Here is a 17,996-nt window from a genome sequence, read left to right as displayed (position 1 = left end):
ATATTCAATAAGATATTTGAATTAAAAAAAACAGAGAGCAAATGAGGAAAAACCGCAGATAAAATGGTTTTTCCTTATTTAGAGGCTGTTTTTTCTTCAGTTTTCAAATTCAAATATCTCAGTGAATATTGCACTTAAAAATGTGGAAATTTTTTTGGTGGCATCAGGGGAGACGGAGGAACAACTTTCTAGTCATTTTTTGGAAATCGCAATTATCCTCGATGCAATCAAACCAGAACAAGCATTTATCGGGTCTGATTTAAATGGGCAAAACCTGCTATGGAACTATCCAAGACTTAACAGTAAAGGCAAAGAAATAGAGCAATTCATTGACGGATATGGTCTTTTTCTCCATCACTCACTTTAACACACCATCATATGTTCACAGCAACAAAAAAGTCTGGCCAGATCTAACTCTCTCAACAAACACAAATAGTGCAATGTCTAAATAGAAATATAACAACAGACTTCTCTGTGCCAGCCTTAATAAATACATTCTGGTAGAGCTCAACATCACCGCTAACGCTATCTCACTCGCAAGGTTCAAAAGTAAATTTTGTCTCTCAAAACTTAATAAGCATCTCAGGGACATCCCGAAATGAATAACTTCAATTAATAATTGCCACACCTCGGAGTATCTCAATGCCCAAACGGAAGCGTTGGAAAACTTAATTTTCCAGGCTTTACATAAATCAACGCAATAACAATAATCATTGAAGTATTCATCCAGAAAGTCAAAAACTGCTTGTGTATGGTGTGGGTGAGCCCCATCTTGCATGAATCACGCAGTGTCTGGTCGATCGTTCAACGCTTGTTGAGTGGCAACAAATTCTTTCAAAAGTGCAATACCGGTCAGTCGTCACCATTTCTCACAAGAAAAAGGGCCCAATGATGCCTTTGCAGGAGATTGCAGCCCAAACGTTAAGTTTTGGGCAATGAAGTGGTTGTGCGTGAGAAATGTGGGTTTTCGGTACTGCAAAATCACCAATTGTGTCTGTTAACACCTTCCAGATGAAAATGCGCCTCATCCTGTAAACCATATTCAAGCGACATTGAAACCAGAACCATGTTGAGCATTTCGTTAGTGAAATCCTCTCGCTGTCGTTCAGCTCGAACTGGTATGGTGTGCCGGCATTGAATCTTGTACAGAAACATGTGTAATGTTTTCCGCAAGATTCTGTATCACTTTCTTAGTTTTTTAATAAACATACCACTGGTTTTATGCTTCTATCTATCACCATTTCCGAGTTATTTATTTTCTAAGTTAGGGGTCCTTTGTGAAACACCAGGTAGATGTGTTTCATATTTCCTCTTTCCTCTATTCAAGTTCTTCATGCATTTCATGTTTACAACACACATGCGTACTCATTGTTATATTCATGTTACTCACCGAATAAGGTGCTAAGTGAGGTGGCACAGGTGATCCCTAATTATATATATTCCCTCGCACAATATTTCTATTTTGTAAATTTTCATCAAATCCACTGGAATGAGTGAACTCAACCCAATAAAACTGAAGCTGGCTTCTAGTCTGCAAGTTATCAAACCCATTTGCTCACCAATTAAATGTTAAGTGAGATAACTTGGTCTGATGGATATTTTATATTTCACAATTTTTTTCAAGATTTTCATTTTTTTTTTTCTGTTTGTCCTGTATATAGTATGGCAAGTGTAAGGTAATAGATGAGATGGCATGCCCCCCCCCCCATTGCTTTTAAAATATAACTCCATGCTAATATACATACATTCATCCATCTTAACGAAAGCCAGAAACTTTTCTTCAACTCCCAATCCCATCTCGTCTAATCACCACAAAATTTGTAAATCGCGACAGTACCTAATTATCCAGGGAAAATATGCTGTAAAAATTTTTTTTTCTTTCTTGACGCAAAATAAAGTGTTCCAGACTGCCACGAAGCTAGGCTGGAAGAGATCTCTGCAACGGAATAAGTACAGTTTCAAAGTCCTTGCATTCATTCAGTCATGTTTTGGGGCACACAGAGACTGTATAAAAGTTAATTTTTTTTTTATTTTAATAACTGTACAACCCCTTGAAACGTGAATGACATGTCTGAGTACTACATGTTATTTGGATACTTTTTCTAGTTGGAAATATACCTCTAGGATCAACTGTTCGCCAGTAAAATGCCATACCCACATTTGCTATGCACCCTGTATATATTTGAAATTGCTCTGTCATTGAAAATGGCATCTATTCATACAGATGTCATGTTCAATGTTTCATGTTCAGGAGATATTATTTTCCTCAGTAGAGGAAAAAAAAAACCACTAAAGTGTTTTTAGTTACATACAGTCGATGCTCATTGTAACAACCTCCTTTGTTCCACAGAAAACAGACGTTGTTGTATTGGGAGGTTGTTATAATGGGCATTTTGCTGCTGAACTTAAAAAAATGCATTTCAAAAAAAGGTGAAAATATATTTATTTTTTTCATCTTAGCGACCACCCCGAGAGTCAATCGAAGATTGGGAGATCCCTGCAGATGAGATACAGACTGGTCATAGGATTGGAGCAGGATCATTTGGAACTGTATATAAGGGTCACTGGCATGGTGAGTAGCTTCAATGATAAATATTTAACTTCATTTTGAAAACTTCTGTTTTCTTTTTTTAATTTTTATTGACTACTTATTCTGTCACTCAGTGGAAGATAGATGGCAGAACTTCTTAAACAAGAAACATACATAACTCTGACAGCCTAGAAACATTATGGCCACACATATACACCCCATCCTTTCTGGCATGTGTCAATTCATTTGAAATTTCCCGGAAGAATGCATATACAAATCAGTAGGAGTAGTGGAAAACAAAAGGCAGGTACTTATCATGCATGAAGCTAGCGCAAATATGTCTGGGCCATGAACATGCCCACACAAAAATGGCACTTTTGACATGCACTGATGCATCACAAATTTCCTAGGGGAATTTTTATGCATGCGTGGTTTATTAGTAGTTTCAATATGTTGTAATGTATTTAGATGAAGAGTGAATTTTTGTGCTGTGAGCAGTTCTAGATTAAGAAATATCTAAAAATTTATTTAGGCCCTGTTGCTCTGAAAAAACTCAATGTCACAAATCCGACTCCAGCTCAGTTGCAAGCATTCAAAAATGAAGTAGCTGTATTAAGGTAATATGGCTTTTTTCTGTATTTGGTATCAATAGTATTTGGTTGCAAACATTTATCAATTTCATATCCAGTATGTCTTTGTTTTCCCAAATAAACTTTTGGCAGATGACAATAAGGAATAACACTGATTTTTCTATCTGCATATTTATTACATTAAATTTATTTTATTTAAAGCAACATCCATCCCATATTCAAAAAATGAAGTCTTTCTTCATAACTCAAGCCCTGTGTGCCAATAAGGGGATAGGTATGGTCTCCAAAACCTTACAACATACTCCAGTCCAGGACGAACTAAGCCTCGAAAAAGCGAAAGAATGACTGTAGGAGAACGTGAAGAGACCTTTTTGTAATATGTACATATATTGCAGGGTTTAAGCTACTGTCACATTTTTTGCAAAATGCAAAAGAAAATCTTAGAATGCGAAAGAAGTAGTTGTCACTTTTGCAAAAATGCATACAGGAGGTACGAAATGAGTAGACATCCAACCATCAATCATTACCATTGTAGCATTTTGCTAAAGGTTTTTCCCCAATTTTCGTTTTTTTGCTAAAGGAATTTTTTATCTAACTTAAACCCTGATATATTGTCACCTCATAATGAAAACTTTGTGCATCAGTTTTTTTTGGTTTTTTTTTTTTGAAAATGCCTTTTTGACATCTCACCTATTACAACTTTTGAAATGAAAAAAATAATAATCAGCAACAATGTATAGAGGGAAAAAAATGAACCCTTTTTGTGAGTTATCATGGGATGTCCCATCCTTTTTTTGCTCTTCCTATAATGTTGGGAATTTTTGGTGTATGACGTTTTCATCATAAGACGACAATATATTTTTGGGATGGAATTAACTGCACTTTGCTTTGGATGATGCTTTGGATGATCTGCACTATAAAACAGATAGTTTGCACTTTAAAATGAGTACTTTCCTCCTAGTATTCATTTTATAGTGGAATAGTGAATCCAAAGGAGTTTTTGTAATGATTAAAATTGTTGATTAATTATGACACAATAAAAACAAAATATATAGTTAATAATTAAGAGTAATTAATATACTATCAATGGAGTTTTATAATACTCAATTACAATTTTTAATTGTTAATTAATTCGAAATAATAGGATGAAAATCATCAATTTTATTAATAACTAATAATGACACTGGAGATACAGGAACGGGTTCCTGTATCGTTTGTGTTGGGAGACTACTCTCTAAACTAGAGGTCTTCAACGGTATACTCTCGAAGACCACATAAAAAATTTGTCGTGTTCTGCAGACCTCTCATTGATGATGGTGTGGGAAGGGGTGCCTCCCCCAAAAGACAATCAAAATCTAATTATATTTCAAGATATTTTTAAATTTTTAATTCAATTAATTGTAACAAATATTGATTTTAAATGATTTAAAAAAAATTAAATTATAGTGTCACAAAAATACCTTTTATGCTATATTAATACATTTCTGTTACTTAATGTTACTTAAAAATGCTTTTGAAAGTTGGTAAATCTAAATTTTTCTAAGAAATTCATTGTGCCCCTAATCAGTCCCAGTGTGCCCCACCCCGTGCCAACGGTTGATCATACATACTGCAACCTTATAATTGCATTAAGGGTTTTTTTATATGTTGCTGCAAGTGACCAGGCAAAGACACATTGACAACGAACAAACAATTTATTAGGTTTCCTATCAAACAAAAAACTATGAACAGAAAAGTTGATCACCTTTTCCATGAGTTAGGGAATTCGAGGGGTCCACAAACACTCAATCCTTTTGACAAGTAGTAACAAGTTTGCAGGGTCTAGTAGACGGAGATGAGCTATCGGCGACGGCGAGTTTGTAGGTACACTCGCGGTGATGAACGATCAGTGACAAGATTGTAGGATCTGATTGGCAGAGATGATCTACCTGCAGCGATGAGTCTATAGGTTCCAGTATGTGATGGGTCAGCGACGACAGGTCAATAGCTTCCAGTCTGTGGCGGGTCAGCGATAAGGAGTCCATAAGTTCCAGTCAGCAGTGACGGATGCTAGGCTTCTGATAGTATATTTAGTTCGTCTAATGAGGACAAAGCGAAGGAGTTCGGGAATGGCAGATTAGTCCAACGTAACATGATGAGTCTATCAGACAACTATAGGCAACTACTGACAGAAAAGTTTGATCTACATATTTTCAGAGACCTCAACAATGATTTGGCAGGTTACTTCCTAAGAAGGAGAACTTCTAGCACACCAGCAGTGCGCTCACTCCCAGTCAATCAAAAAAAAGCAGTCAAGTAGGAAGGAACTATGCCTTCTTATACGAATTAAAACGCTCCAAGTGCCACCTAGCCTAATTTGCATGCAAGAAGAATTTCCCTCTTTGCACAAGTGGAGCGGCATAGCCGAGAAACATGTATGTTGACGTGAGAAAGATGGCACTCCTCGGGAGACGTACAATCTAGGATCGGAGATCGATAAATCAAAATGCAACATTTATGACATATGTTGATTCTATTATGTAGCATTTTTGTTTTAAAACAATCTGAATCAGGGTCAGACCAATTATTTTATGAATTTTTTATATTGTATGAAACAATGAAAATAAACAATTTTTGTTTATACGTGTATATGTTAAATTAGTTATGTAACAAATAAAAAAAAAGTTTGTCATAATGAGAAACGTGACATTGTTTTTACTTGACTAAAGCTTCAATTCAGGTAAAATTTGTGTTGTTGCTATTCATAAAGTATCTTCCAAATGCAGATCAGTCAAATGTGTTTTAGTTTTTGATTTCTGTTGGGGGCAGAGCGTGTCGACTGAGCTGAAGAAAGAAAAACAAGGGGATCGGAAGTTCATTTTGAACTCTAACTTTTATTCTATAAAAGTTGCAAAAAAAAAAGATCATTTAGGTTCATCAGAAAATACGGCCGGCAATCAAAAGGGAGAGACAAATCAAATCCCGACATACATACATGAAAAAAAACAGACATCTCACATATAGAGAAAAAACCAGTCTATATATCCGTGCTCCAGAAGGTGAGAACACGCCGCCGCCGATTTGCATATAGCGTCGGAACAACCGGTTCCCGCATGTGCATGGAAGGGGGAAAAAAAAGAAGGAAAACAGTCCAACAAAACACCCCTTTTTCCCTTTTTTTTTACATTGAAAATAAATATTTGCAATAAAAACATGATTTTTCATTACCCATTGGTTTTCGTTAACATATCGGCGACATTTTTTTTCCGCATGCATGTGATAATACAAATTCATTTTTCTCTAACAAATCTTTTACAAAGAAAAATCTAATATCAATGTGTTTGCTTCAACGATTTTCAACACAGTTCTTTGAAAAATGTATCGCACTCTGATGGTCACAATAAATAGTAGGAATATGCAACGGTAAATTTAATTTTTCACAATTTTTCAAAATTCGGTACAACCAAATAACTTCTTTGACTGTCTCCGATAATGCTACAAACTCTGCTTCCATAGTTGAAATCGCTACAGATTTTTGTTTCGACGATTTCCACGAAATCGGAACACCTCCTAGGAAAATAACATATCCGTTCATGGAACGACGGTCATCTCTATCAGACGCCCAACTTGCATCTGAATATGCAATCAAGTCCATATTCTTACTATGATCTAAATTGATACAATAATGAGCTGTATTAACAACGTAATTAAATACTTGACATAATAATTTCCAATGAATAACAGATGGTTTTCAACAATATTGTGATAATAGAGTAACTGGATACATTATATCGGGTCTCGTCCTGTTTGCTAAAAAAAATAAGCTCCCGATTAAATTCCGATATGGAACATCAGTGATTACGGAATCACTTTCTTGACACCCCTGAATTGTAATACCTGTACTTAATGGAATATTAGATTTACATTTGGGAAAATTTTTGTAAATTTGTTGCATTCTCTCAATATAACCTTTTTGATGCATAATTAACTTATTTTCCACATTTTCGAATTGTACTCCTAAAAAACATGAAATTGAACCCAAATTTTTCATTTCAAACTTTGATTCTAACAAACTTATTACAATAATCATATTTTCCTCATTTTTGGCAAATACCGCCATGCCATCAACATATACCAATATAATAACATTCCAATTATATACGTGTATACAATTTCCATTTAACAATTTTTCAAAACCTAGTTTTAAAAATGTTTTGTCCAACTCAAAAAACCATTGTCTTCCGGCCTGATGTAGACCGTATAATGCCCTTTTCAGTCTCAAAACATGATCTTCAAGACCTGAAATTTCAAAATCCTGTAATTGATTCATATATACAACATTGTCGAGTTTACCGTACAAATATGCATTTTTTTATGTCTAAATGTCGATGAATCCAACCCTTCAAAATAATTGAAATGATCATGAATAATCTAACTAATTTGAAATTCACTACCGGTGAATAAACATCGAAATAATCGACGCCTTCGACTTGTCGAAAACCTTGTGCTACTAGTCGTGCTTTATAACGTTTTATGTTACCGAATTCGTCTTTTTTGATTGTGTACACCCATTTGTTTCCCAAAATTTTTCGATCGTCAGGTTTTGGGACTAGATCGTATACATCCCGCGATTTTAGTGCTTCGATCTCATCTTTCATCGCGTTTTGCCACTCGTCCTTCTGTGATGAATTTCTTGCTTCAAAGTAAGAATTAAGGATTTTTATGTTGATACAGTGAGCTTCGATGTTCGTATCCGATTCATTCGATGAGTCATCATAAACGTCATTTTCTCGCTTTGTATCCCCTTTGAAATCAAAATCGTCCAAGTTTATGCTGATCCCTTTTCGTTCACAATATTTTTGTACATCGTTTTTACTTCTGAGTCGGATATTTTCTTCAGGATAGTAATAGACATCTTTTCTGCCCGCTGTATCGCTCTTTTTTCTTGTTTTTACAACCCTTTTCCATTTCACGTTTTCATCATATTGCATTTTCAGATTTTCTACGTCCTCTACAGAATCTCCCATTTCTACATCTGAATTATTATAAAAGTTAATCAAAGGATTTTCACGACATTTTTGAGGCTCTCTTTGAATTTCTGTACCCATAGTAAATTCATTGAATTTTACATGCTTCGTCTCAATAACCTTGTTGGTTTTCAAAATCCAAACTCTATATCCTTTTTTTTTATTGCATAGCCAACCAACACTCCCTTTTCCACTTTGCTATCTAGTTTGTCTCGATATCTTTTAGGAATGAAGACGTAAGCCAAACTTCCTACGACTTTCAAATGTCTGACGGAAAATTTTCGGCCACTGAAAATGTTCAAGGGTGCCTTCCCTTTCAAAGTTCTATGCGGGAATCTATTTCGTAAATAGTTCTGTGTATTTACTAGTTCAGCCCACATGTCTTTCGGTAATTTTCCTTGAAGCAGCAAGGACCTGACTCCTTCCATGAGGGTTCGATTATATCGTTCCGTGATACCGTTCATTTCTGGAGAGTAGATATTCATTCTTTCGCTTTTTATTCCATTCTCTCTCAAATATGTCTCAAAATATTTAGCACAAAACTCTAACCCATTATCCGATCTAATCCGTTTGATTTTTTTCCCCGTTTGCCGTTCGATTTTAGCGTGATAGGATTTGAAACAGTTAAAAACTTCATTTTTGTGTTTCAATATATATACAATTGCATACCGGGAAAAATCTTCAATTATAGTATAGAAATACGCTCCTCCTTTTGATAATACTGGCGCCGGTCCCCATAAGTCCATGTGACATAATTCTAATATATCGGTAGTTTGCACTTCATCGACTCCTTCAAATGATGCGCGTTTTGCTTTAGACATGATACATGTATCACAATTTTCAATTCTCCCACGTAGTTTATCAAGTCCGTATACTAAGCCACTTTTTGAAAATTGACTTAATGCTTTAGCATTTAAATGTCAGAATCTGGTGTGTCATAACATCATGTCGTTTCTATCAAGCAAATGAGCCTCATGTTTAGTATTCATGTTAATTACCTCTGTATTAACAACATAAAGTTTTCCAGATAAAGGGGCACTAAAAAATAATTTTCCATTTGCTTTGAAATGGTAAATGGGCTAGAAGTTGAAACGGCACTTCATCATTGGGCACTTTTCGTCAGGCTAGTTCCAAATCGTTGACAGCTCTGAAAATTTTGCCAACGTACATAGACATCGTTTCAGACGGCATGAATTTTATGCCCATGAATTCGCTTCTAAGTGCTGCCACTCTTGCTCGTGTTTTCGGTTCATAGGCTTGCTCTATATCTTTCCAAACCTTTCTCGGATCTGTGGTTTCTAATAAGAGGTTTTTCAATTCATCCTCTATGCTCAGGCATATGACTGAGAGCGCTTTATCCCTCTTTGCGTTGAATTGCGATATTTCTTTCCGTGTAGCTTCCGATGAAAGCTCGGGTTCAGAACCATCCACAAAACCAAACAGTCCTTGGTTCATCAGCAACATCTTTGTGTTGAATTTCCAATGACGATAATTGTCCTTATTCAACTTCGAATAAGCAAAGATGCTACCATCCGAGGTCATTTTCAAAATTTTTCAAGTCCCTAATTTCAACAACTCAGTCCAAAACGGGCTCTGGGCCCATAACCCTTGGTGTGGGCAGAGCGTGTCGACTGAGCTGAAGAAAGAAAACCAATGATCGGAAGTTCATTTTGAACTCTAACTTTTATTCTATAAAAGTTGCAAAAAAAAAAGATCATTTAGGTTCATCAGAAAATACGGCCGGCAATCAAAAGGGAGAGACAAATCAAATCCCGACATACATACATGAAAAAAAACAGACATCTCACATATAGAGAAAAAACCAGTCTGTATATCCGTGCTCCCGAAGGTGAGAACACGCCGCCGCCGATTTGCATATAGTGTCGGAACAACCGGTTCCCGCACGTGCATGGAGGGGGGGGGGAAAAAAAGAAGGAAAACAGTCCAACAATTTCGTATTCTTCATTTGACTAAACAACTGTTCACATATGTAAGTGCTACCAAATATAGAAGACATGAATAATGCCCATTTGTGTTTTTCTGGATACTTTTCTTCGGACACGTACTTGGAATAAAAATCAATTAATGAAAGAATTTCACAAAAACTTGCATCTCATTACAGAGTCATATTGCAAATCTACAAATTCTAATTGTAGCTCTGGTGGAACACTTTTAATATTGACCAAGAATGCATTTTCATAGAAATTTCATTCTCATGGAAGTCAAAATCTGCTTCTGAATTCCATTCTCGGATTTGAAATGCACTATACGTAATCGTCCTTTTTCACAGTTGTAGATCTATTCACCAACTTCAGTAATTTAGGAAAATGTATGCAGTTTTTTTTGTTTTGCAATTGACGTTCCCAAAGGAATTTAGTTTCGAATGCTTTCATATAGTTATAAAGATTATGGACAAGTACCGTATATACTCGTATATAAGCCGACCCTCACACTTCAGGACCACCAAAACCGCAATAAATTGAAAACCCATGTATAAGCTGACCCCAACATCTGGGCTGTCATCGCCATTGTCACTTTTGATATAATCAGTTCTGTCCATGGCATTGCTGATGCAACACTTTTTGAAGGATCGAATGATAATTTCGGTGGAAATAGAATTTCACGTCTCATGTACCCATTGGCACACTAGGCCAATGTCAGGTTTCTTCAAGGCACCACTTTTTATGGTTTCTTTATCGTCAGAATTCATCCATTCGATCCACAAATCCCTCAAATAGTCTTTGAAAGTCTTGTTGATGCTTACATCTAAAGGCTGTACAATCTACGTTAGCTCACCTGGTATCAAAGTCAATGATGTTTTCGATTTCTTTGGCTTGGCTTTGACATCAGTTTTGGGGGGTTTGAACGTATCCCATACCAATAATGCCGGTTTCTCGAACACTGCTACAAAAATTACTACTGATTGTGGGGTCGATATTTTCTTGATATCCGATCCCCCCCCCCTTTCCCCACTTGAGGATTAAATTTTTCCCCAAAAATTATTTAGGTGACCAGTGATATAGACTAGAAATGTGAAATCTCTCACCCACTTTTTATTTTGAAACTCTCCAATAAGTTTTCCATTGGATTTCACGACTTCTTCCTTTAAGTTTAAGGAAAACAGGCACAGAAGGATCTTTCCCCAGTTCAACCAGCATACTTCTGTATAATAAATAACGCCGCCATGCTCAGCTTCCACATCCTCTAAGAATTTTTGGAACTGTCTATGGTTAAGTCCTTTGAATCAAATGAAATTAACCGCTTCCACTGCAACAGATATTATATGTTCAAAGTTGGATAAAAACTTCTTGTACAGGTTTCCTTGGTATATGATGCAGTGGAAAGCCATCATCTTCGTATTGTCGCATTTTTCAGTATCACTGACTTTATCATTGTGATTACCCCTTTCTTCTAACCTGTCATAGAGGGAGCGCCATCTGTAGTTATGACAGATATGTTGCCTAAGTCCACTTTACATTCGGCCATTGTTTCTGCCAAACTTGAATGTAAGTCGGAACTTTTCATGTTGTACCCAGTGCAACAACACTGGCTAACTCTACAATTTTAGAGTTTTTGTCGATACCACAAATAAAAATAGCTGCTTGTGCGGTATCTGCTGCATCCGTTGATTTATCCATAGCTACTGAGTAAAACAAAAATTCCACACATCTGGATTTGGAAGTCTTAAATACATCTGCTGGCAGATCCTCCATGTGTCTTGTTACTGTCACACTAGACAAAGTAATGTTCGAAACAGCTTGAGCCTGTGATGGGCAAAGCACATCAACTGCAGACTGAAGGCATTCTTTAACGAATTCTCCATCAATGAAGGGCTTCCCACGTTTTGCAAGGTTTTCTGCTATTATATAACTAACATGAACACAATTTTCAGACTTCATTTCTTCCGAAGAATAATGACTGTTGACAGTTGAGCTTCGATTTCAGTTCACTGACATTTTCACTTCAAAAATGTAAAAATCCCTCCAATCCAGAATACTTCACATAATGCTACATATTGTAATGTCTCTCTATTTTTTCATCATAGCTACGCTTTCATTGCAGCAAATGAGGCAAGCTGCTTTAGCCTTGAGTTCGATGAAAAATAAAGGGATAACTACTTTTCTTGAAAAAATCTCACTTTTTCTTCAAATTTCCTTTTTTTGCTATCACGGTTTGCCATCATGCACTCATTTAAAGATTACAAGGCTGTTGACCAAAGGCTTCAAAAACTAAAACACAAGTATACTAACTGTGCCAATTGTACAAATCCTTCTTCCAACCATTACATAAACTACCTGCTCCTTTCCCAACCATGCACCCAAGAAATATGATGTCATGGAAACTCCATTCATTTCTGCTTCTTCCCACTCAAGGAGAATGGGATGTACATGAAGTTGTTTATAATGAAGTATGGTGGGGTGTCTTTTGCGTTTTTAAGGGCTGTTAAGAAGCTAAATGCTGTACTGATCAGCCTGTCCTTGTTATAAGTCTACATGACTGTGAGACTTTTTTTTGCCAAAACCTTCATTTTACTTTATTTTTTGAATGATCTTGCATCAATTGGTCAAAATGTTGTGGTAGGCCGCCAAAATATTGATGGTAGGCCATGGGTTGAAGACCCCTACTCTAAACCTTTCCAACAAGTAGTGGGATAGTGATAGTACATGTTTTAAGAAGCAGCACAGAAGAATTGATACTAAAATGTAATAATATACGATCAGTTAATTGTTAATGGATTATGATAATAAATTAATGTGTCAGGAACTGATAAGTTCATGTTGGTTTATTGATTCATTAATAAGGGTTTTACTGTTTGGAGTAAATTAATTATAGTGGTTTATTAATTAATTAGTTAATTATTTAATTATAATTGAATAATTATAACTAGTGATGTTGTAGTTAAATATATGAATTTTTAAGGAACGGAATGAACCTTTTGTATGGATGATATCCACTATAAAATGATACTTTGCACTTTAAATATAAGTGCAAAGTATCTGCTAAACTGCAAAGTATTCGAATTCACTTAATACTAATCATATATATATTTTTTGATTTCCTTGAAAATTTAGTGTTGTCCTATGATTTCAGCCATTTCCAAATTAAGAACCATATATTCGGGTAGCATGAAAATTATTTAAATTATTTTTCTTTTTAGGAAAACCCGCCATGTGAATATTTTACTTTTTATGGGCTATGTGTCACAGCCGCAATTGACAATTGTAACTCAGTGGTGTGAAGGCTCAACTTTATATAAACATCTACATGTTCATGAGCATAAATTTGAAATGCTTGAACTTATTGATATTGCTCGACAGACAGCTCAAGGAATGGAGTAAGCACCTAGTTGAGATTGAATTATTGAAAAAGATTGCTAATTTTTTAAATCATCTGTAAAGCTATTAAGATCTGAATTTCTAATTTCTTGCCTATATGATTTTTATAATAATTTGTGGGACTTGAGAAATGGTTTGACACTATTGTTTCATTATCATGCATATTGAAAAGAATGTCCCCAATTTTTAATTTTTTTTTTTTTAGTATTATGATGCAATCATTTGATTCGTCCAAATCATCTTTTCAAAACCAAATCCCTGGTTTACCCTCATGCAAGATTTATTTATTGCACACAAAAAAATAACTGAGGAATGCTTCAGTTCCGATACTCAAAAGGATGATGTACTTGAGAGTGCATTTTTTTTTTTTTTAAATAAGGAGACATGGTGCTGCCCATGTTTTGAATTAAGAGGCTGTATAACAGGGGTCTAATGTGCATATGATACAACAAAAAATCATTGTAGATGAACTAATTAAGCTTTTACCAATGCATTTATGATCAGTATCAATGTTTTGCATTTTTTTCTTCTTTATTCCTTTCTTTCTCTCTGTCTCTAGCTACCTCCATGCAAAGAATATTATTCATCGTGATCTGAAATCTAACAGTATCCTTTTAAGCTTGACTGACTTTAATCTTATTTGTCTTTATAAAAAGTTGCTGCTGTTTTTATCTAGAACAGAGGTCTTCAACCTTTTTCTAGTCGTGAGCACTACCTGTACCCATCATTCCTTATGGCAAATTTGTCATACAAATGCATGAAGTCAGGATGATATCAATCCTTGAATGAAATTTGTTCGTGTTTAATTGGAACGTTGATCAAGTGCTTGTGAGCAACGGGTTGAAGATGCCTGATCTACTATGATGAGATATTAAAAATAACTCCATGAAATACAGTTGGCCCTGCTTAAATCTGGTAACCAACAAACCAGGGTTGGGTTTTTGACGTCAAAAATCATGACAAGCATCAAAAACTGGTTCAAACTGTCAAAAACTGTCGAAAACCTAAATGGATGCCTTTTGATAATGTTTTGAACACAATAGGTATACAAGATGATGAAAAACTTACTTTTTTGCATATTACAATGTTTTATTTTTGAACATTAATTTATTACAATAATTAAAACAAAATGTTAATTATAATTTGCAATTTGAATTCTTCAACATAAGAGTCTAGAACATATAAAATATAATTTTATGGTTTATTTATCTAAGCTACTAATTACCTGTGTTCAAGTTGCTAAGTGGAATAGAGCTGCTTATTCAAAATATGTATGATAGATGTGTGGCCTAGCATTGTCTTGTTGAAAAATGGCTCCTGGGAGCCCTGCCATGAGTGGCAACACATGTGGCTGAAGGATGTTATGGACGTACCGCTGGGCTGTCATTGTGTCATGGATCAATATTAGGGGTGACCGTGTATCGTAAGCAATGGCACGCCATACCATGACACCAGCTGTGGGAGCGGTGTGTCGCTGTAAAGCGAAGGCAGGATTGAAGCGTTCACCACAGGGCCTCCACACACGAACACGATTGTCATCACTGCTCAAGTTGAATCTCGATTCGTCGCTGAAGACTACCTGGTTCCATTCCGTTGCAGTCCAATCCCGTCGTGCTGGACACCACTCCAAACGGAGGCGTTGGTGGGTGGGTGTCATTGGCAGCAGACGTAATGGGCGCCGCGATACCAGATGTCCTTCAGCCAGGCGCCTTGTGATGGTTTGGGAAGATACAGGGGCCCGTAGCGAAGTTGCTGCCGGTGTCTGGATAGCGGCCAATGAAGCAGTTGGCTCTACGCGTGCGTTTTGGATGATGTGACGGTCTTCTCGACGACTGGTCTGTCGAGGGTGTCCTGAACCTGGTCGCCGTGTAAATGACGTCTCTTCTGTCCATTGGTCCCAACACCTCCTCACAGTAAAATCAGAACGGCCTAGTTGACGAGCTACTCGCCGAGCTGACCACCCAGCTTCCATCATCCTGGTGATTCTTCCCCTATCGAACTCTGACAACTGCTCATATGGTCTTCGACGGCGGCGTAACGGCATGTCTACCTCAGCATTTCCTTTGCAAACGATTAAATACACTCCAGCAAGCTCTGCTTACCTGTTTTATACTCCAAGGAGAACGAAGTTCAACGCCCTCTAGTGGCATAACGCAATGCGCAATCACGCTGCATTTCTAATCATTTGCATATCTGCCCGGCATGTACCTTCAGGCAAACTTTCGTTTCGATCCCACAGTTATTTCTTGGTGCGCAAATTTTTATGGCAATGAGTGTATATACCAACATTGCTGTATAAGATACCCTCCCCTGTCCTACTTTTTATAATTTTTTTGAGTGGGAGCCTTGGCTCTGAGATACAGAACTTATAAATAAGCTTGGAATGCAATCCTAATTTTTTGCACTTTTTTAGTCTTTTACATTGAATGGTTATTTTTAAGTTTTTGTCAATGCATTAAGCCAAAATATTAGTATTTTTTTAATACACACAGAGTAAAACTATAGGTTCAGACTCAGGCTTCATGCTAAAAAAAATGTTTTTTGGTTCTCCTTTAAAATCCAGTTTTTAGAATTGTTGCTCTGAAGTACAGAATTTAAATTGGATCATGAAACATGTTTCTATAACTTTGAAGCAATGTGAAACAAAGCACTAACATCTTTTAAGCATTCACAATTCCATACACAAAAATTTTAGGTTTTTTATGCAAGTCTTTTTCATTACGAATTGCAGCTTTATCAGTCTAGTTCTAAGATCATTTTTAGATGTATGCTGATGATCCAGGAAAAAAAACACCCATGCACTTGTATGTTTATGTACATACGTTTTTGAGCAGAAAATATTTTTAATTGCAATCAGATAAGTTTACCATAACTTAACCACCAACTATATAACCACTTTCTATATGAGGTGGTGATCCCCTCCCCAACAGTTAAATATGTCTTGTTTTTGCCATGGTTTTTTTCTTTTGTCCTATGATGTTTCAATATTGATAAATATCTTTTAAAATTCTTGCAAAATAAATCAAATCAAACTGAGTAACTTGAAATGTCACTTTCATTTGACACATTTCAAATTTCTCATAGTAATATTCATTGTTATGAGAAATTTACAATTTGGTTTTACATATGTTTTCCACAAAGTATCATTTGGATGCAGACATCAATAAATAAAGAGGGTCTATTTTTTACTTATTACAATAAAACCTATCCCACCATCAGGAACTCTCTTTTAATCTATGTGCTTTTTCAGAAGCCAAAATACTCCTACTGATTAAAATGGTAATGAAAGCAAGTGCAAATACACTGCTGGCCACCGTAAATGCAACACCCTGAAGGAACCATGCAAATAATATGAAATTTACAACATGCATTAGCGGAGGTGAGATATGCAAATGATTAGAATTTCAGTGCAGACGCACATCACGCGCGCCTGTGGCGCCACTTCAAAGTGCTATTTAAGGCTTGGAGATTTCAACGATTTGAAGTACGGCAATTGTGTTTTCTTATGGTTTTTTTCAAAAAAACGATCAATTATGCCTCGTAGAAAACAGCGATCATCTTTTGATCAAGTATCCGAGTTCGACAGAGGAAGGATAGTGGCCTACCGAGATTGTGGATTATCTTTCAGGGAAATCGGTAGTCGTGTTGGACGAAACCAAACAACTGTAATGCGGATATGTGATCGTTGGATGCAGGAGGGTACGACGGACCGACATGTTCGATCGCATATACCTCAGTGCACCACTTCACGTGATGACAGGCGTATTGTGCGTATGGCAGTGACGGATCGCTCAGCCACATCACGAACCATAGCACAGCACATTCAGTCTGTACCGCATCATCCAGTGTCTGCTCATACCATTCGACGGTGTTTACAGCAGAGTGGTCTGTCCGCAAGACGTCCATTGCTTCGTCTACCCTTGACGCAGAACCACAGACGTCTCCGCCGCCAATGGTGCGATGAAAGAAGGATGTGGACGGCACAATGGAATGAAATTGTCTTTACTGACGAGTCACGCTTCTGTCTGCAACAACACGATGGTCGGATTCGAGTCTGGAGACACCGTGGAGAGAGGATGCTGAATAGCTGCGTTATGCACCGGGTATTATGGTATGGGGCGGTATTGGATATCACTCTCGCACTCCTCTAGTACGCATTGCCGGTACTTTAAAAAGCCAGCGCTACATCTCCGAGGTGTTGGAGCCAGTTGTCCTTCCTTACCTTCAGGGCTTGCCCACAGCCATATTTCAACAGGATAATGCGCGACCACACGTGGCACGCATTGTCCAAAGGTTCTTTGTCAATTGCCAGATTGAATTGCTTCCCTGGCCAGCTTGCTCTCCGGATCTTTCGCCGATAGAAAACATGTGGTCCATGGTTGCTCAACGATTGACCCAGATTACATCCCCAGCTGCCACACCAGATCAACTTTGGCAACGCGTGGAAGCTGCTTGGTCTGCTGTACCCCAAGAACACATCCAAAGTCTCTTTGAATCAATGCAGAGGCGTGTGGCAGTGGTGATCTCCAACAAT

General features: G+C 36.8%; 1 protein-coding gene across 2 annotated transcripts in view; it reads left to right on the top strand.

Moving 5' to 3' along the window:
* The window catches only part of Raf (serine/threonine kinase raf oncogene), a 99,635-nt gene that overhangs the window by 49,773 nt on the left and 31,866 nt on the right, over positions 1 to 17,996 (top strand). For both annotated transcript variants that reach the window (XM_089237942.1, XM_089237943.1), the window contains exons 11-14: positions 2,461 to 2,572; positions 3,063 to 3,147; positions 13,285 to 13,461; positions 14,022 to 14,068. In XM_089237942.1, the coding sequence (XP_089094068.1) occupies positions 2,461 to 2,572; positions 3,063 to 3,147; positions 13,285 to 13,461; positions 14,022 to 14,068 (421 nt within the window). The remainder of the gene's footprint in view (positions 1 to 2,460; positions 2,573 to 3,062; positions 3,148 to 13,284; positions 13,462 to 14,021; positions 14,069 to 17,996) is intronic.

Source organism: Pholcus phalangioides, unplaced genomic scaffold (assembly GCF_987345545.1).
Source record: "Pholcus phalangioides strain wild (caught in Gottingen) unplaced genomic scaffold, Ppha-v1.0 ptg000010l_1, whole genome shotgun sequence".
Lineage (NCBI taxonomy): Eukaryota > Metazoa > Arthropoda > Arachnida > Araneae > Pholcidae > Pholcus > Pholcus phalangioides.
The sequence above is the reverse complement of the archived record's forward strand: the minus strand, read 5'-3'. Positions and strand labels throughout refer to the sequence as shown.